This window comes from Crocuta crocuta, unplaced genomic scaffold (assembly GCF_008692635.1).
Source record: "Crocuta crocuta isolate KB4526 unplaced genomic scaffold, BGI_CrCroc_1.0 scaffold352, whole genome shotgun sequence".
Classification (NCBI taxonomy): domain Eukaryota; kingdom Metazoa; phylum Chordata; class Mammalia; order Carnivora; family Hyaenidae; genus Crocuta; species Crocuta crocuta.
The window spans coordinates 4440951-4461507 of NW_027532169.1; the positions used below are offsets into that span (position 1 = coordinate 4440951).

Here is a 20557-nt window from a genome sequence, read left to right on the forward strand (position 1 = left end):
AAAAAAAAACAATGCTTGGCTAGGTTGAGTAGGCTTCATGAAAGAAGTACCATTTAAGCTCGATCTTGAAGGATGGGTAGGATTTTTGACTGCTGGGGTTGGATAGGAGCACTTAATAATGAGCAAAGCCTTTCATGGAGGAAATATACAGGATATGTTCAGGTTATAGTTTTGAAGGGAGTGTAGGTTTTGTGAGGGAGTAGAAGTACGGAATGGTTGGAACAAAAAGGTGTTAGGTGTTGCACTGAGTCTGGTCTTTGTTTTAAGGAGAAGGAGACTTGTAGAAAATTTTTTCGTGGTTACCTTTCCTATTCAGTCTACTCCACCCAAACTGGTTTACACACCATCTACCTCAGACATGCCTCATTGCTTTTGTTCACTACAGTTCCTTAAGCCAAATTGCCCTCCTCAATCCACCTTTTCAAATGCTCTTAGAGCCTGGCTTCAATCCCAATCTTTTCAAAATGTTCCTGATCACCATAGTCCTTCATTCTTCCAAGCCCCTGTGGTGCTTTTGTGGCTACTTATTTTTGCTTATATTTCTTTTGCTAATTATTATATACTCTTACCATTTTTCCTATTGAAATGAAGTTCAACTTGCATTATTTTCTATGTATTTATATTTCAGGCTTGGCTCTGGGGACTTTGGGAAATTTTCTTTGCTTCATAAGCCTTAGTGTCCTCATTTGTGAAATGGGTTTAATAGAGGTGATGTGAGGATTGAATGCCTTTATATTCATTAAGTTTTAAGTATTCAGCAAATTTTAGTTTTTATTATGTTGTTATTACTCACCGTTAAGGGATTCTCAAAAGCCTGGGCTTCTTGTGTGTATGCACATCCCACTGGCCTGAACAAATAGCTCCATTTGCCTGGGTCTGAGAGGTTCCTGCAATGTGGACCTCTCAGTGCTTCTGCCAGAATGAGTTGGTCACCCTGTATTCCATTCAGGCTTTTAGTGAATGCTTGTTGATTTTATTTTTTTTAATAGGTAGTATTAAATGCTGGGAGAGTTGTAGTTAGAAACTTTTATAGTTATTAATGCCTAGTTCTTAAACCTAAGCTAGAAGGAAAATAATGAATGTGAAAAGGAGCTAGATGAGAGAAGGAGTAATGTGGGGAGTGATACGCAAAATAATTACCTTGTACTTACTGGCCATTGCCTCAGTCTCTCTAACTGGCCACATTTCTGTTCCTCAGATAAAGCAAGCTCTTCTTACTTCAGGACTTTGAACCAACTATTCCCTAAACATGGTGTGTTTTTTCTGATTTTTGCCGAGTTGTCTCCTTGTCATTCAGGTCTCTATTTAAATGATACTTAATCTAAAAGTACTTTATAGCACTTACCACAATATCTTGCTATTTGTCCATGCCCTGCTCTGCCTGCACATGCATGTATACACACACCCCCACTCATGCTCACTTGTCCACATTAGAATATAGATTCTTTTTTTTTTTCTTAATGTTTTATTTATTTCTGGGAGGGGACAGTCAGAGAGAAAAGGAGACACAGAATCCAAAGCAGGCTCCAGGCTCTGACCTAGCTGTCAGCACAGAGCCCGACGCGGGGCTGGAACCCACAAACTGTGAGATCATGACCTGAGCCAAAGTTGGACGCTTAACTGACTGAGCCACCCAGGCACCCCTAGAATATAGATTCTAAGAGACCAGGGATTTTTGTCTTTCTTGCTCACCCTCTTTGTCTAGCACCTTACACATAATAGGTACCAAACAGATCATTGTTAAATGATGAATACTGTAGGAGGGTATTCCTAGGAAGAATTAACTTAAACCTAGTCAGAGAAACTTCTGACCAGGACATTTTAGGTAAGGGAATTGGTCAAGTGAAAGAATAGGGCAAAGGGCAAGGTAATGGTGATTGATAGGTTAGGTGTAGTGGTCTTTAGCTCATATGCCCACACATAATGATATGAAGAGATCTGCATTTTATTTATTTTAATGTTTGTTTATTTTCAAGAGAGAGAGAGGAAGACACAGAATCTGAAACAGGCTCCAGGCTCTGAGCTGTCAGCACAGAACCCCATGTGAGACTTGAATTCATGAGCTGAGAGATGATGTCCTGAGCCGAAGTCAGACACTTAACCAACTGAGCCACCCAGGCACCCTGAGACCTGCATTTTAATGAGGGGCTAGTATTGAGAATAATCTGGTCAGGAGTTACCCAGGCAAAAGACAATGATAGCTTGCAATAGGATGGTAGTAGTCGAAGGGCTAGAAAAATGTATGAATTGAAAGATATTTAAGATGCAAACTCAATAGGATTTAATAAGAGGCTAGATATGGAGGATGATTGGAAGGAAATCAAGGATGATTGAACGTTTTTGTCTTGAAGTCAGTAAACGTGCTATGAATTCTTAGGCCATTGTTCATTTAATTGGATGGCTGGCTTTTTTGAAAAGTTAATATCTAAAACTGAGCCTATGGGGGCACCTAAATATCTCCCTCACTCTCTTCCCCTCCTTGCTTGCGCTCTGTCTCTCTTGAAAATAAACTTTTTTTTAAAAAAAAAAACTGAACCTAAAATCTCAACTTATAAAGTTTGTTATATAACTGTACTATTTGGATCATCAAAACTGATTTTTGGTATTTACATTGACTTCAGAAATCTTAAAATTACTTTCGCAAATAAACCATTTTGTTGACATTTTCCATTGGATTTAGAACTTCCTTTGTCACCTCTCTTATCTATCTTCATGGGAAGATATACTCCTTTTGCCAGTTACTATAAGAGCTTTGTTATTTTTATTTTCCTGTATAGGCCAGATAGAAGGAAGAGCACGAGAAATGCCTACACTTAAGATATAGGATATGTGATTTTTCAGTTTCTGGCAGCTCTTCTGTCTTGGTCTTCTAGAAATGAGATCTTGATTTCTCTTCGTAGTAGTTTCCTTCATACCAGCCACTCCTTGAGTGTGTTCTGGAGTTGCTCTGAGATTTTAAAAACTTAGCCGTGAATTTCAGCCATACACACAGGATGGAAGTGCTGTTTTCTTACTGAGTCTTAATATGTTGGGCTTTTTTATTAAAAGGCAAGTGGTAGTATTATAATATCTATTCTCATTTAATGTATATCTGCGTTTATGTATAGAAACCTAAACAGGCTGGGACACCTGACTGGCTCAGTTGTTTAAACGTCTCACTTCGGCTCAGGTCATGATCTTGCGATTCGTCGGCCTGAGCCCTGCGCCAGGCTCTGCGCTAACAGCCTGAAGCCTGCTTCAGTTTCTGTGTTTCCCTCTCTCTCTCTGCTCCTCCCTCACTTATGCTCTCTCTCTCTCATAAACATTTAAAAAGAAAAACATAAATAGGCTGACAGGCTTTGGGCCAAGGAACTCTGATTTCCTATGTGAAATATTTTTGTAATTGAATATGAATACACTATATTACGGTTAGAAAAACAGTATGTATATTTTTAAATAATATACACCCTGCCTTCTGTGTCTTTGGATCTGGGTATCTGTATTTTTAAACTCCATAGGTAATTCTGATTCTTATGGGTGAAGGCTCTCTATTCAAAGTCTGCTTTCCTGTGAATTCTTTCTTAGTAAAGGTGAATATTCTAACATTCTGAAACAGCCCTACTGCTTTGGTTTCAGAGGCCTGTGGTTGTTACCTTGCACTAACATCTGGAACTTGATCTTTCAAGCTGGCAAGAAATCAGTACCAGCTACTCAAAAACAAAACAAAATGCCTTATCTTGTATCTGATGCTGTACTGCCTTCTGTTTTCAAGTAGCATTGTTCCTAATTTCTAGCTTTTAACTGCCTTGGTGGAGGATGTGTGGTTTTTGTTTTTTGTTTTTTTTTCTCTTGAAAGAGCTATGAATTCATGACACTTGCTTTGGATTTACATCATTCCTGGATTCATTGGAACACTATAGACAAATTTTGGTTTCTTAAAATTGGCATTTTCTCCGTGTTCTCTCCAGCCTACTTGGTAGGTGTTTAACTTCACAAAGTCTGCACATCTAGTACTTGTTGATTTAAAAGATTCCGAGACTTGCTAGGGCCCTAACAACCGATGCTCTGTTACTGCCTCTTGATTTAATTAACAATGAATACCTTTGTATTCCAGTAACCAATTAAGAATCCTTGGTTTTTTAACAGCCATACCTTACAAGGTCTTTTCATAAAGAGGATCATTATCAGTCACTTCCTTATTTGCCGATGACAAATTCTAGGGAGGATCCATTTAAAGATACCTCTGTCCTTTCCTTGTACAGGCTGAAGGGAAGACTTCCCGCAGGTGGGTGGCCGTCTCCCAGTTCCCAGTGTGTGCCACAAGGCCCTTAGCTCAGCCTTGTTGTCCTTACTGAGGTGCTGTGCTCTTTGTTAATTATGTGCCCTTAAGTGATTTATTTCTTGTAAATCTGTTCTGTTATCTATGAGGTGTCGATAACATCTCAGTGGCTTGTTTCACGGGATGGTTTAGAAGGATCAGATGATGTAACGTGAGGGGGCACTTTTGTAAACTGTAAAGTTTGATAAAAGTGTATTTTTTTTGGCATCTTAAAATGTGACAGATGCAGTAAATTTTTAGATAAAAGTTATAGCAACTTAGTTAACTCTACTTTTGTGTGTGTGTGTGTGTGTGTGTGTGTGTGTGTGTGTATGTTGGGGGGGTTGTTGTTTGTTTTACTGTTGATTTTTTGAGAGAGAGGGTGGGGTAGGGGCAGGAGGGCCCGAAGTGAAGTAAAGCAGGCTCTGTGCTGACAGCAGAGAGCCCAACGCAGGGGCCAAACTCAGGAACCATGAGATCATGACCTGAGCTGAAGTCGGACGATCAACATACTGAGCCACTCAGGCTCACACCGTACCTCTAGGGTTTTTATCTGCAACGTGGTGATAAGCCTTAAGAAAAACTGTCCAAGCATTAAGATTTGAGTTAACCAAAAACTATTCACCCTATGTACACCTCTTGTGATGTTTTGTCATAAATTTTGGCCCTTTGTTCTATGATTATGGCTGTGTTCTATGATTGATGCCATAATTTGGTTGCCAAGATGCTTGGGAGGAGTGGCAAATTGTGTTGATGAAAAGGCATTTTTCCATTGTGCTACTACACTGATTTGAGTTACTTTGAAATTTCCTTGCCAAGCAATTCCAATTGAGAATCCTTCCAGATATCACTGCTAGTATTTGGAGACTGCCATATTCAGGGAGGGGGGTGGATTTCTCTTGAAATAATCCCTTTGGAAACCATAGGAGAATTGGCTCATAATATTTATAAGGGCTCTTGGTTCCTCTGAAGGTGTTAGGTTCTATAGGAAGAGTGGGTTGCATTTTTAATCCACTTCTACACTGATTTTAACAAACTACTTATTCAGGCCCCCAGAGAACTACCTGTAAGTAAGGGGAAAACTCAAATTGGGAAGCCCGGCTGAGAATCTCTAATATAAAGAATCTGGTACTTGAGGTAGATGCTGGGATGAGCCAGCTAAGAAAGCTCAGAGAACGGCACCTGGTTGGCTCAGTTGATTGAGCTTCTAATTCTTGATTTAGCTCAGGTCATGATCCCAGGGTCCTTGGGATGGAGCCTTGCCTTGAGCTTGGAGGCTGCTTGAGATTGTCTTTCTCCCCCTTTCTTTCTCCCTCTCTCCCTCTGCCTCTTCCCCCACTTACACTCACTCTCTCTTAAAAAAAAAAAAAAAACTCAGAGTGAAGCTGAAGTCAGTTTATTCTTCACTTCTCTTTTGAGTTCTTTTTTATCTTTTTTAAAGCTTCTTTATACTGAGAGAGGAGTGGGGAGGAAGTGAGAATCCCCAGCAGGTTCCACACCTTCAGCGCAGAGCCCACTGCTGGGCTTAAACACACACCACGAGATCATGACCTTAGCTGAAATCAAGAGTTGGCCACGTAACCAACTCAGCCCCCAGGCTCCCCTTGAGTTAAGAGAGTGAGTTAAGCTAGTTAAAGAAAATCAAGAGGTCTCACTTTAGATTTCCCCGTTTGTGGCATTTTCTTTACTTAACCTAAAGGATTATATTCTTATTCTGTTCTGTGACTCATCCTCCTTGGGACCATGCGAAACCAAAAGCTGTCCTGACCCTTTTGGTTTACAGCAGGACAACTGGATGGGCAGATTTCAGTGCTGTTTCTTTTTGTAAGACAGGCATAACTATTAATGTAGATAACAGGGCCTTAAATAACTCTGAATTCTGAAGCCATAGTAATAGAATGCCTTTCCTTTCCTTTTTAATGTTTTTTTTTTTATTTATTTCTGAGAAAGAGAGCATGAGCAGGGGAAGGTCAGAGAGAGGGAGACACAGAATCCGAAGCAGGTTCCAGGCTCTGAGCTAGCTGTTAGCACAGAGCCCTACGCAGGGCTTGAACCCATGAACCGCGAGATCATGACCTGAGCCAAAGTTGGACGCTTAACTGAGCCACCCAGGTGCCCCTTCCTTTACTTTCTTAAATTTAATTACTTGGTAGAGAGGTTATTAGGGAATAGTCACTGTTTTGAGGGGGTCTGTAACCCATTGTTTCCTTCCATCAGTTGAGAAAGAGAGTATCTTCTAATTTCCAAGTCCAAATTAATGCAGGGAGTTGTGGTAACCTTTGTTACCTAAGGTGACGGTCAATTTATTTTTCTCTGAATGTTAACCAAAGACTGACAGTGAATCCTGTTTACCTCTTCAACTCGCAGTGGAAGGAAGCAAGGAATAGATCACACTCATTCTTGGGAGGAAACACAATTAACTGAATTTATCCAGAAGGGAAATTAGATTTTTCTTTCCTCATAAAATGTCACATAGCAGTCAAAATTTTGAAAACCTGAAGAAAGTATCTCCCTCCAGAAAGAAGTACACACAGCCTCTGAATCAGAGGCACATGAAGCTAGCCAAGAATTACCCAGATTACATGCAATCCACTGATTAGTCTGTTCAGTAAAAGAAGGAAGGGGAAATGTATGGCATTTTCTCTAAAAGAGAGGGACTGGGTGGGGGTTGAAGGAAAGCCAAGCAGATTCTTTAGTATCTAAATGGAGAAGGAAGAGTGTTGAAAAAAATGCCACTTATCTGAGCACAGGTAAGTGTTCTGAACCCCTCTGCAGAGGTGGTTCTTAGGTGTTGCCTTAGACCACACTGAAAGCACTCCAGAAAACATTGTTTCATGCTATTTTGCAAAAATTCAGAATACCTTTAAGTGGAAGTGGTTGTCTACATTTTTCTTATCAGACATTAAACATCAGAAAGGCAGGAAGCATGTCTTATTCTTTTGAATCTCCAGTGTCTAGATTTTCTAGTAGTTAAATGTTTCATAAGTCAGCATTGCTCATATATGCAGACATGGGAATGTCTTCGTATAAACCAAAGCTTCTGTGGATAATATAACTGACTCATAATGATGAGCCTGACTTCCATGAAAATTTGTTATATTTCATATGGACTATATTATAGATGGGCTTTTTCAAAAAGACATTCTGTACGTGTCACTTTTAAAGTTAATTAAATATTTTATTATTAAGTAATCTCTATACCCAATGTGGGGATCGAACTCAAACCCTGCGATCAAGAATCTCATGCTCTTCTGACTTAAGCCAGCGAGGCACCCCTAAAGAATATTTAGAAGAGTTCCTACTTAGGCTAAGTAAGACTCCTTTTCCCGAGGATGAACAACCAGTTTTAGCCCCAAATCAGCATTGTCTTAAATCCAGAGACGGTAGTAATTTGGCTTGGATTATCTGCCATTCTCTTGATTCTTTGTATCATTGTGGTAACTATGATCCTTGAATTTGTAGATGTTGGGCCAGTTTTGTAAATCAATTCTGATGTATTGGTATATCATGGCGCCACCTACTGACACAAATTGGTAAACAAATGACTTTAAGCCTACCAGCAGTCCTAACTGTATTTGAAGGACTATAAAAATAGATTTATAGGGGACTAGAATTTTAGCACTGGAAAAAACCCTTAGAAGTCACCCAGACTAAAGAAGTATTTTACAAAAGAACTAACTCAGGTTTTATTATCTGTGATAACTTTTTTTCCTGTTCATTTTCCAAATTATTGCAGTGCCCCAGTTTAGAGAATTTCATGGTCATTCTGGCATTTTTACAAGTCTTTCTGAGCCTCAGAAATAAGCTAAGTAGAATAAGAAATGAACAAGAAACTTTCACATTGTAAATTGGTGGCATTCGGAAAAGGCCACATAAAGAACCTTGTGGGTGTTCAGTTGGGTAAGTGTCAGACTCAGTTTCTGCTCAGGTCATGATCTCATGGTTCATGAGTTTGAGCCCCATGTTGGGCTCTGTGCTGGCAGCACAGATCCTACTTGGGATTCTCTCTCTCTCTCTCTCTCTCTCTCTCTCTCTCAAAAAGAAATAAACATTTTATTTATTGATTTTTTTTTAATTTTAAAAATGTCTATTTATGTGAGAGAGAGGGAGAGAGGGACAGTGTGTGAGCAGGGGAGGGACAGAGAGGGAGACACAGAATCCGAAGCAGGTTCCAGACTCTGAGCTATCAGCACAGAGCCCAATGTGGGGTTTGAACTCACAAGCTGTGAGATCATGACCTAAGCTACCCAGGCACCCTGATAAACAGACATTTTTTAAAAAGAACTTTGAGACTCAGGAGAGGGTGTTTTAACAGAGCAGAGGAGTGCATTGTATTATATATGCATATACAAAGGGGAAAATTAAACCAGGTGTTTGATAAATAGGACAAGCTACTTCATGCTTGATGGAAGTATGAATCAGAGGGTTGTATGTATATACGTTATTTTTAGGAGTTTTGCTTTCAATTTAATAACATTTTTAGATGCCATGGGGTGCCTGGGTGGCTCAGTAGGTTAAGCGTCCGACTTCGGCTCAGGTCATGATTTTACGGTTCATGGGTTCAAGCCCCACGTAGGGCTCTGTGCTAACAGCTAGCTCAGAGCCTAAAGCCTGCTTCAGATTCTGTGTCTCCCTCTCTCTCTGACCCTCCCCTGCGCACGCTGTCTCTCTCTTTCTCTCAGAAATAAAAAAAAAAACATTAAAAATTTTAAAAAACAACATTTTAGATGCCATGCTTTATAGCAAAGGGGGCATTGGAAACTTTTATAACTTAGAATAGGTATAACAGTGTTAGGTGATTATGCAAGAATAAAGGAGTTTTGCTGTGAGTTTGGTTGGGGCTTTTTATGAACTAACTTTCATATCAGAACATATCAGAAGACTTTATTATACTGAAGCCGAAAAGGCAGAACACTTAATATGGTTTCTAACCATCCGAATATTCACCTAACCAAGAGAAGTATGCCCTAACGCCCTTTTTATTTTATCACTTTAGCAGCGTCACCCTTTAGACCAGAAAGCTGGCGGGCACTATGGGGAAGAAACAAAACAAGAAGAAAGTGGAGGAGGTGCTAGAAGAGGAGGAAGAGGAATATGTGGTGGAAAAAGTTCTTGACCGTCGAGTGGTAAAGGGCAAAGTGGAGTACCTCCTAAAGTGGAAGGGGTTCTCAGAGTAAGTTTCATCAACCTGGGTAAATCCATCCGTGTAGTCACCTACTTTCTCAGGAGTCTAGTAATGGGCAAGGCCTAGAGTGTTCTGATATGTAGTATGACCCAGGCCTGGCCTCCATGGCTTATAGTCTAAAAGTCCCCCGTCTCCCCTCCCGCCCACCAAGAAATTTCAACATTACCAAATTCTTGGTCTTGGACAAAACCTGGTTGCTCATTATCATTAACTCCTCTTTTCCAAGGACACCAGCTCTCGTCATCCTGTGCGTCTTCTTAGTATAAGTGTGCTAACTTTGAGTGGAAAGTGTGACTCACTGTGCCCTCTGGTTTCAGTGAGGATAACACGTGGGAGCCAGAAGAGAACCTGGATTGCCCTGATCTCATTGCCGAATTTCTACAGTCACAGAAAACAGCACATGAGTCGGATAAATCAGAAGGAGGCAAGCGCAAAGCTGATTCTGATTCTGAAGATAAGGGAGAGGAAAGCAAACCAAAGAAGAAGAAAGAAGAGGTAAGGAGAGAAAATGTTTACTAGCTTAGAATTCCTACTGCTGTCAAAGAAACTGAAAGCTCTTTAAATTTAAAATTAAATACTTTTATTCTGCTGTTTCTTAGACCTTAGCAGCCATCTCTCATTCCTTCTGGAATCTTAGATACACTAATGCTTTCAAAGTGTTTGAGGGTTCACTCAGGTGAAGCCACATGATCTATACTTATTTTATCTGAGGTTCAAGAATTAATAAGTGCAACTAAATTCATTCCTGTAGAAAGATTGTTTTCAGTGTTGTAATCATTACAGCTGTAAGGTAGCTATTTTCATCTATTCAATACCTTAAAGTAAGTTGTCTTCTGAAGGTGAAGAAACAGTTGGGAACATTTATTTTGCTTGAGATGTATGTCCCTTTTTACATATGGGAAAACCTTAAGACCTTGATGGAAGAATCACTCAAGGATGGAAAAAGGCCTGTGACTTGGAGCCAAGGTATTGGTGAAAAATTGGCAAGTGTTGTTATATTAATCAGAGAAACAGGAGCGACCCCAGTCTGGATAACAATTCCATATAATTAACATTATTGCATCCATCTGGTTTTTACAGTCAGAAAAGCCACGAGGCTTTGCCCGGGGTTTGGAGCCAGAGCGGATTATTGGAGCTACAGACTCCAGTGGAGAACTCATGTTCCTGATGAAATGGTGAGTCTGCCAGTGGCTCTGTGTGGTGGTTTTTTCTTCTCCCCATCTGTTTCATGCCAGAGGAAAAGAGCTGGACCTTCGAAATTCCAGTCGCCCAAGTGTGAAATCTTTAAGATGGCATAGTCCTTCGATAGTGACCCTCTGCCTGACTGCCAACCTGGACTCATGAGTTACAGGTAGGGGCCCTTAGGATTCTCAGATCTTTGCCCCTTTTTTTAGGAGGTGGGAGAAAATCTAGAACGGAGAAGGTACGGGGAGGAATCACATTTCACTTCTATAAATGAAGGAAAAAGATATGAAGTGTGATTGAACTACCTTCCCCTTCTACTACCACCTCCTTAATAAAGATTGGGCTGGCCCCAGGATCAGATGTTTTCTGTTAACTTACCAGGGTTAGTTAAGAATTTCTGTAGCTCTTCCTTTCTCCTTGATCCTTTCCAATTTGTGCAAATTCTGTAATTCCAGGATCAGCCAGTAGGGGTCAGCAAGTCCCCTTTACTATACTGTGTGTAGAACAGGCTTTTTTCCTTCAGAAGTATAAATACCAATGGTAGTAATATTTGTTACATGAAATGGCTTATAATTCTCAAACCAGTTGTCTTGAGAATTATAAGAACTGTAATTAATCCCAAATTCTCTAAAATTCCCGTCTGTCCAAAAGGAAGGCTTTCTTCCCTTTTATTTGCTTGTTGAGAAATGCTTGTGCTATTTTCTTCCCCCAAGTGGGTCTCAGTTATTGTCCTAAAAAAATAAATATCGGGGTAAATAATTCTAAACTTCTGCCGGTCAAGGCAGCAGTCTAAGGATTTTGTCCTTTTGTCAGTCTAGAACCTTCTCAGAAACTCTTGTCTACACTCAGTCCTCTTGTTTAGAAGGTGGCCAGAGAGGCCTAACTTTGACACTCCTCGAAGCCTGTGTCACAATTAGCTGACACTCTGTTTTCTTATTATGCATTCCCTAGGTATTCACTGAATCTGATCATCTCTTAGCTGATGTATTGCTAGCCCATAGGAGAAAAGTTCATTTTTAAGGTGCTGCATCTGGGAGGAGAAGGATCAATACCGGGAGTTACAGTCCAGCTAGAATATACTTTCTGCCTGCATGTGACCATTCTGAGTTACATTAGTATCTCCATATTGTTTAAGATTACACTCCTTTGGTTGAATTACTGTTATTTGTAAAGATTATACCTGAATGTAATGCTATAGGTTGAAATAGTAAGATTGGATGTTGATTATAAAACCAAATTCATTTTAAGGTGGATTTTCCTGGAGAGTTGAGATACTTGTCCATTTCCAAAATAGCAAATATTTCTTTGCCATAAAATGACTGAACTTTCCTCAGAAGGTGTTGAATTGTCAATAAGAGCAGCCTGCCTCAGGCTCGCATACTATTATACTCCTTTCCCTCCCATTCTTTTCAGTCCATTGTTCAAAAACCTATTTTACCAGCTTAGTCAACTCTGGTTCCTTGGGGCTCTCTGGCTTTGGTACCTATTGCTGAGTTGTGAAAGTTTGGGGTGGTACCTCATCACAGATCCCATTGCTACCTGCCTTAATGCTACTGCTCCCATCTAGGACATTCCCAGTGGCTTTACTCCTAAGTCCCTTGTAATCTGTATGTGAATTTCACATTTTGAGACCATCTTAAAATTCAGAAAAATACAGAGAATTATGTAACAGTCCCTTATTTTCTACTTCCCAGTGTTGAAGCCCCATTTCAAAGCACCTGGGAGTTGTGGAATATCTGTGAGCATGGCATTTGGTAACGTTAAACAGTGTAATCATGAGTCAGTGAGAACGTGTCCACTTGCATTGGCAAGAGCCAGTGGCATAAGATTTTACTATTGGTATTACGTCTTATTATCCAACATGGTATTAAATTCTGTTACAAAGCTGAGATATCTCCTTGGGTTCTTGGCCTGAGATAATGGCTTTTGGAAGATTGTAGTAGTTTTTCTTTCTTTTTTTCTTTTAAATTTTTTAATGTTTATTTACTTTTGAGAGAGAGACAGAGAGAGAGACCGAGTGCAAGGGGAAGAGGGGCAGACAGAAAGGGAGACACAGAATCTGAAGGAGGCTCCAGGCCTGTCAGCACAGAGTCCAATGTGGGGCTCAAACCCACAAACTGACATCACGACCTGAGCCAAAGTTGGACTTAACCAACTGAGCCACCCAGGCACCCCTAGTTTTTCTTCTGCCCTTAAAGAATATGAGAGTCATGATTTTTTCTGGCTTTGCGAGGGTTCAGATGTGATAGACTGAGTTAAGTGAGTTAGCTTTTAACAAGATACACAGAGAGGGTTTTCAGCAGAACATCTCTGAGGGTGTCAGTTGACTGAATGCCGCCTGCTCTGTGTTACCCCCCCTCCTTCCCTAGGTTACTCGTCTGGAGTTAATACTGTTAAAGCCCTGTCCCTTGTGTGATCCAAGTCAAGAGACCACCAGCACCTGGTCTCAAGGTCTCTCTGCTTTGTTCTGCAGGAAAAATTCTGATGAGGCTGACCTAGTCCCTGCCAAGGAAGCCAATGTCAANTCCTTGATTTCTGTCTTGATTATCAAGTACCACCAAAAACCCTCCTTGCTTTTCATAACCTTACATAGGTTCAGCCTATAAGGAAGCAACTTCCACAATTGAATGGTTTTATTTATTGAACACTGTTAACTTAAAAAATCTCCTGCCTGGCCAGAATCTTTGAGCGGTCTTACCATTTATTTAGTAAATATTTATTGAGCATTTACGATTGCTACAGACATTGTGTAAAGAAGGTCACATCATTCTGCCTTCATTTTGCTCAAACTGTTTATTTAGCACTCTAACGTGCTAGCACTTCCAAACTAGGATAAGTTTGGAAACATGGGTTTTTTAGTTAGGTTTAGTTCTTGACTCGTGTATTTTGTAGACTTATGTGACCCTAGCTAAATAGTCAACTCCAAAATTTGTAGGAATTGGCCTTGTGTTTGATCACTGAATTAAAACATTATCCACNGAGAAAGAATCCCAAGCAGGCTCTCCACTGTCAGCACAGAGCCAGACACCGGGCTCAATCCTATGAACCGTGAAATAATGACCTGAGCTGACATCAAGAGTCTGACGCTTAACTGACTGAACCACCCAGGCACCTGTTATCTTGCTTAACATGTTTTCTGCCTATGATTCTAGAGCCAAAGTGGGACTAGAATTTATTAAATTCTAGTTATTTATTAAAAGGGAAATGGGATTTCCACTGAGATCAGCTCAGCTCTACTCACTAGTACAAAGCATTTGTTCCGAATATACCGATGTGTAAATATTTTTTTCAAAAAGCCTCCTTGGGCTACCAGACTGATGCAGTCAGTAGAACATACAACTCTTGATCTCGGGGTTGTGAGTTCAAGTCCCATGCTGGGTGTAGAGATTACATAAAACCTTTTATTTCTTTTTAAATTTTTTTTAATGTTTTTTTATTTCTAGGAGAGAGAGAGAGAGAGAGACAGCATGAGCAGGGGAGGATCAGAGAGAGAGGGAGACACAGACTCTGAAACAGGCTCCAGGCTCTGAGCTGGCAGTCAGCACAGAGCCCGACGCAGGGCTCGACCCCACGAACCGCGAGATCATGACCTAAGCGAAAGTCAGACGCTTAACCGACTAAGCCACCCAGGCGCCCTGAGATTACGTAAAACCTTTTAAAACAAGCCTCCTAGGAGTGTAGGAAGACAAGGTAAAGCAGAGCTGGGGAGACCTTCGCGCAGAGGCCCAGGTGCGTCCCTGTGGTTGGCAGCAGCAGAGCCATCATCAGTTGCTAATTAAGAGAGGGTGAGGTGGGCAGAGGTGTTCTGTACCATTAGATGCACTGAAATTAGCCCTCAGCCTTGGTGTGCGTCCAGAGTAGACTGCTACTTAGTCTTAACCTTTGGAACCTACTTGTCGTTCCTGGCATTCCTGAACTCTCAAAAAACCATACCATTCTTGCCCTGGGAGGACGCTGAAATTGATAATGCACGTGACGTTAATTGAAGTGAGGCTAGATTGTCCCAATTTTGTCATCTTTGAAAGCCAGCTATCACATATCTACATTAAGGGTCAAGGATACATTTTTCTCAACTACTTGCGGAAGTCACAAATGCATGCAGAAATGTTGAAAATAAAAGACACAGGCACAACCAGTCTCCCATCTGTTTCAGAAAGTATTCGGGAGCATTTCTTCAGGCAGCGCGGGAGCGATCTGGACGGCTTCGACAGAGCTGCGCCGTCCTACACTCCTCAGCCAGGAGGTGAAGAGGAGCTAGGTGACTACCTTAGTCATTATCACAAAAGGAAGAGAGTTTACTAATCTGGTGACAGCATCATCTGCGCTGAGCTCCACTGGCAGAGCCAAATACTTGCCTCCTCTGCTTTTCAAGTTAGTGCAGTAAGTGGACAGTTAACAACCACAGAGGCATTCTACCAACTGATGGTGCTCAGGAAAGATTGTTTCTGCTTCTCAATATCATTTGGAAGTTTTGAGTACCGATTTTAAAGCCTTTTTTTGTTTGTATTTAATATTTGAGAGCAAGCACGAGTGGGGGAAGGGCAGAGAGGGAGAGAGGATTCCAGGCAGGCTCCACGCTGTCAGCATAGGGCTCGAACGCATAAACTATTAAATCATGACCTGAACTGAAATCAAGAGTTGGCACGTCACTGGCTGAGCCACACAGGTGCCCCTTGACTACCGATTTAAATAATTTTTAATAGTTGAATTTTTAAGTACTTATTTTCAGACACAGTCTATTCCAGAACTCATTCCAACTCAGATCAGTTTGACTTTAACATGGCCATTTGGTGTTTGGCCATGTATGCTTAGCACATCTTTATGGCCTGTGGCACTGGCCTGTGTCTCTGTCACAGAGAAAGGGAAAATGGTTGAGGAAATTGCTACTCCAAAATTTGGTGGGACTGTCAGTCTGAAATCCAGATTTTCTACAATGGCTCTAGATCCTAAACTATGTATGGACCTGGGTTGAATGTGAGATCAAATTAGCCTGATTGGTTTATCCAGTATCTCCTGTGCAAGTTGGATCTTTTCATGAGGATGTCTTCTTTTAAAATTTAGAGCTGACAGGACTGAATGAAGTCCGGGCTGTTTCCCCTCCTCTAGAGCTTGATTGAAATACGAACTCCACGATCAGGCCAGCATTCGGCTTAGTAAAGGAAGGAGTCTTGGCTTCGTGTCGCCTTTTGGCAGTAGGAAGCAATCAAATAGAGGCATCCGGGTGCTCTGGTGTGTGGGCAAGGAAGCCTGATGATAGCGGAGCTTAAGATTCCCCAGACAGTCCTCAGTCCGTGATCTGTGCATCCCTTTGGCTTGACTGTCCAGCACAGAGGTTTTCTTAACAAAGTTTCTGCCGTTTTAACCAATGTGTTCACCGTTGCTTGATCTCTCTTCTGTGGATAACTTTTCATTGACCTTGGCCTTGAGAGCTTACTGCTGGATATTGAAAGCAAATGAAATCTGAAATAAAACCATCCTGTGCTGGAATTAAAACTGTACCTGGCCCTGCTCTGTGGGGGCAGGCAGATCAAGTATGCTGTTTCTAAAGGCTTCTTTCTTTCTTCTTCCTTTTTTTTTTTTTCCCCTTATTTTGCTTTGTTAGGCCAGTGAGGCAACAGGACTCTGAGGCAAGGCTGAAACATTAAGTTTACAATAGATGCTGGTNCGCTGTTTCTAAAGGCATCTTTCTTTCTTCTTCCTTTTTTTTTTTTTCCCCCTTATTTTGCTTTGTTAGGCCAGTGAGGCAACAGGACTCTGAGGCAAGGCTGAAACATTAAGTTTACAATAGATGCTGGTGGTTCAGTTCTAGTTTTTGTTTATATTAAATAGCTTGTGTTAAAATATTCAGTAGTATGTCCGGATCTGCACTGTTTGCTTGGTGATCTGTGACAGTACCAAAGCCACTGTTTACCCCACAAGTTTTAAATTGTAGTTGACTTTGACCATTCCTGCCACTTCCTGTTTGCATAGCCTCAGGTCAGACCGGGCAACTTTAGGGCCCAGCTGTGGGACACTGGCCCATTGTTTAAATTATTGCCAGAGCCCCTAGTTGAAGATTGGGAGGTTTAAGGCAACTGAATTAGCCTAATTAAATTTGTGTCTAAAACAAAAGGCAGAGCACCAGCTCCTTGGCCTTTTCTCTGCCTCTCTCCAAGTTAACTAGGTTCTGTTACCTTGGCTGAAATAGCATCTGGAATTCAGTAATGACTACTGTGCGACGGATCTCCATTCTGCAGTCAGACTGGAAACCAGCTTTAAGGGTTTCTGCAATATCTCTGCGCACTCAATAAGGAAGCCAGGGTTTCTATCCAACTGGTTTCGGAACACACCTCTTCGGTGGGGACCCATACGCTCGCTCCTCCACACAACTTCGTGCACTAAATTCTGTGTCTCAACTAAGTCAGGCTGACCTGAACTTTCAAAGTCCTGGCCAGAACAAGGACCAGAACTTAGATCGGGTGCTAAGTTCCACGTACATCCCAAGTCTTCACAAGCTCCGTCTGCATTGCGAAGTTCAGAACTAGAGGCAAAGAGGATGGCTGGCCTCAGAAAAAAGTAAAAGGTTAAAAAAAAAGTTCTTGTTACCTTAACAAAATGACAAATCGAAGGTCTGCATCCTTTTCATGTCCCAGATGGGTCGGTGAATAGGAAAACAAGGGTAACCGCTGGTGATAGTGAAGCACACGGGTTTTGCTAGAGAAATTTCTACACTTGGTTGGGAACGGGCCTTCCAGAGAGGCAACCAGCAATCTGGTGCCTGTGCTTGGAGGTGGGTGGTGCTGATAAGGAAGTGGACTTATGTTGAAAAAAAAATTTTTTTAATGTTTTTATCTGTGAGAGAGAGAGAGAGAGAGAGATCGCGTGAGCAGGGGAGGGTCAGAGAGAGAGGGAGACACAGAATCTGAAACAGGCTCCAGGCTTTGAGCTGTCAGCACAGAGCCCAACGCAGGGCTCGAACCCACGAACTGTGAGACCATGACCTGAGCTGAGGTTGCTCAACCGACTGAGCCCCCCGGGCGCCCCAGGAAGTGGACTTCTTGCCTGTCGTGCCATGAAACTGGGCAGTGGGAGCTGAAGCCGTAGGTCGGTGCCTGCTGGGTGAGGTAGGAGACACAGGAAGGTGGTGGGGATGTTAGTTTTTTCTACAAGGCATTTGCCAAACACACCTGAAGAGCAGCAGGGTCGGGGTCGCTGGGGCCTGAAGAAGGGCGCGGGGCTGCTCGGGGAAGGCAGGGCTCCAGGGAAAGTACTTCCCGTTCACCGGCTGTTTGACTAGCTGCTGTTCAGGTTCACCGAGTCAGGGCAGGGAGTCCGGCCATGGAAGCCAGGTCTTGGGGGCACTGAGCGTTCTCTAGATCACCGTATTTCCCCTCAGTTCTAGATTTCTCGTTTTTATGGACCCCGAAGTAGCGACCCCAGCAGCTCCACTGGTGAGACCTGTGCAGAGCAGAGGCTGGAAACGGCAGGTCTCTTTCCCAGCGCTTGCGTGAATTCGGATGCGGGGAAAAATCTGTTTGAACGGAGCCTCGTGCTGCAGAAGCAAAGACAAAGCCAGGCTTCCGCCTCCGACCCAAGCAGGTCACCCTGAAGTTTGGTCCTCAGTTAACCCCGAGGCCCGTTCCTCTCCCTGCCAAGCCCAGGACCTCTCCTCACTTCCTGTCTGAGGCGCAGCAGCTCTCTGACAGGCCTGGAGTCCTCAGCTCTTCCTGCCAGAAGCAGCCCTGAAGCCGGAGCACCCACTCCATGTGCCAGCAGCAAAAAGAGGTCAAGCCCACAGCAAGTGCTGACCAACTTGGCCCAGAGCCCCAGCTAATCAGCGCGATCCTAGACAGAACTGTGCATCCCTCCGTAAGGGGACATGGGGGAGGGGCGACAAAAATACACCTTCTCAGGCCAGGGGCAACAGTAACGGGGACAGGAATTCCTCTCTTGGAAAATTTTTCTCTTGAAAAACAGATGATAAAAATTACAGCCTAATTGTGTACTTAAACAGACAAAAATGCATTATACGTGCACATTTCTAGAAGGGATACAAAAACAGGACTCTCCTGAGTTTTACGTCTCACAATTTACTCCTCTATAGAATTTGTATTTTTTATCAGCACAAATTAAAGTTCATAATGTTTAGTCATTCTCTTTTTAAGACTCGTGGGGTTATATGGCTTCCAGACCTCAGTTAACGCCTTACTGGGGACGAGCTCGTTGGAGATGACCGGCGCTTTCCGACTAGAGATGGCGGTTTAAAAAAGCCATTGCGAATTGAAACGAGCAAATGTTATTCCCTGAATTCTATCCCGCGCCTTGGGATACTCCAGTGGCATCACGAAAGGACTGCTGCGCTGAGCCAGGTGGGACCCCGGAGTTCAAGATCACGGGTTCCACTATGGGGATCGCAGCTTCTGGTCCTAAACCTCGTCCAGTAATTGCACGGGCTACCGAGTGAGCGTCTGCTACGCAGCTGCCCGGAGACGCGACGCGGCGGCCGTCCCAGGAGGCACCAGGGCCCCGGAGGCATTCGGCTCTCATGAGCGTGGTGCTAAAGCAGCCGTTTTGGTTCTCTGAGGGAGAGCAGAGTGTGTTCACCTGAGCTGGGGGAGGCCTTCTGATGCCTCAAACCCTGGAGTCTGGCCCCCCGGCTTCTCTGGTTCTGCCGGCAGCGGGGTCACGATTTACAAACGCAGTTCCTCACGAGTGCAGCGACTGGAGCCCAGGCCCAGGACGAAGCCCGCCTCAGGATTCAGCTCGGCACACCCTGTAACGCGGCGCCGACACCTGCTTGGGAGGGTTAATGCCGACCTAAGACTTTTTTTCCTCTTTCTAAATTCCCCGTGGCCGACCTCCCCTGTTCTCCACCCACCTTCCCCTGTAAGCTCTGCCTTAGCCACACAGCGGCCAGGCCTCCCCTCGTGGGGTCGGGGGGGAGGGGAGTTAAATTCAATTTAAATTCAAAGTAGGGAAAAACTGCACTTGAGAATGAATCATCCATTTTATTTTATTTTATTTTGTCATGTGCTCACAGCATCTCGCTCGCTCGCTCGCTCTCCCCTCTCCCTGGCAGGTCAGAGATAAATTAAAAATAAAATCTACAAGGAAAATAATTTATAAAAGCACTTCCCAGGCTCATGCCTTCTATCCCTACAGCTCATTTAGAACGCACCCCTCACCCCTGCCAAGCGAGGAGGAGAAGCGGTACTTCTCCCCCAACAACTCACTCCTGCTAGTCCGGGGCTGACTGTACTCCAGAGCCAGGCAGGGGTGGGGGCAGCAGTGGCAAACAGTTAAAAATAAAGACACTGTGGTCCTGGAACCATCTGGCCACCTTGGCGCTCCCCTCTCTGCCTCCCCCAGGCAGTCCTCCTGCCTGGGGCCTTTGCTAAGCTGGGGGTGTGGAGAAGCAGCCTGTGGCCCAGAGCCTGGGGGGAGGTGCTCTCCACCCCCCCCCCCTTACCTGCANGAGACCTCAGGACAGAGGAGAAAAATCCCAAGTGTTCACACAGTTACACGGAGTCTTTATGGCAAAGAGAACATTTAGCAGCTTTGAATATTGGGGTTATCTCCTTTTTACTCAACACAAGCATCTTACACCCTATAAGTGACACAGGGCTCAAGCCCTAAAAAAATCAAAGCGCAAGAAATTCTAAGAGGACTAGTTTTTGTTGCTGGGTTTTGTGGTTTGTCTTCCAGTGACATGCCCAGTTGTTGGCAGAGGAGACCTGAGGGAAGGGTCGCCCCCCAGTGTTGTGCTGAATACTGCCTGGCTTCTCCACACCGTCCCCCCCTCCCCAGGGCGGCCCCCAGGAGGCGCAGGCTCTGTGCTGGGGGCACCACCGGCACCCCAGCTGCAGAAGAGCTCCGGGCAGCGGGGAGGGGCGGGAAGAGAAGAGCATTCG

General features: G+C 43.2%; 1 protein-coding gene across 1 annotated transcript; it reads left to right on the forward strand.

The window, feature by feature from the left end:
• Nucleotides 1-9293: 9293 nt before the first annotated feature.
• Nucleotides 9294-13273, forward strand: CBX1 (chromobox 1). The gene is made up of 4 exons (XM_077776879.1): nt 9294-9470; nt 9800-9977; nt 10563-10657; nt 13141-13273. The coding sequence occupies exons 1-4, from the start codon at nt 9331-9333 to the stop codon at nt 13271-13273; spliced, it is 546 nt and encodes a 181-aa protein (XP_077633005.1). The 5' UTR covers nt 9294-9330.
• Nucleotides 13274-20557: the final 7284 nt, after the last annotated feature.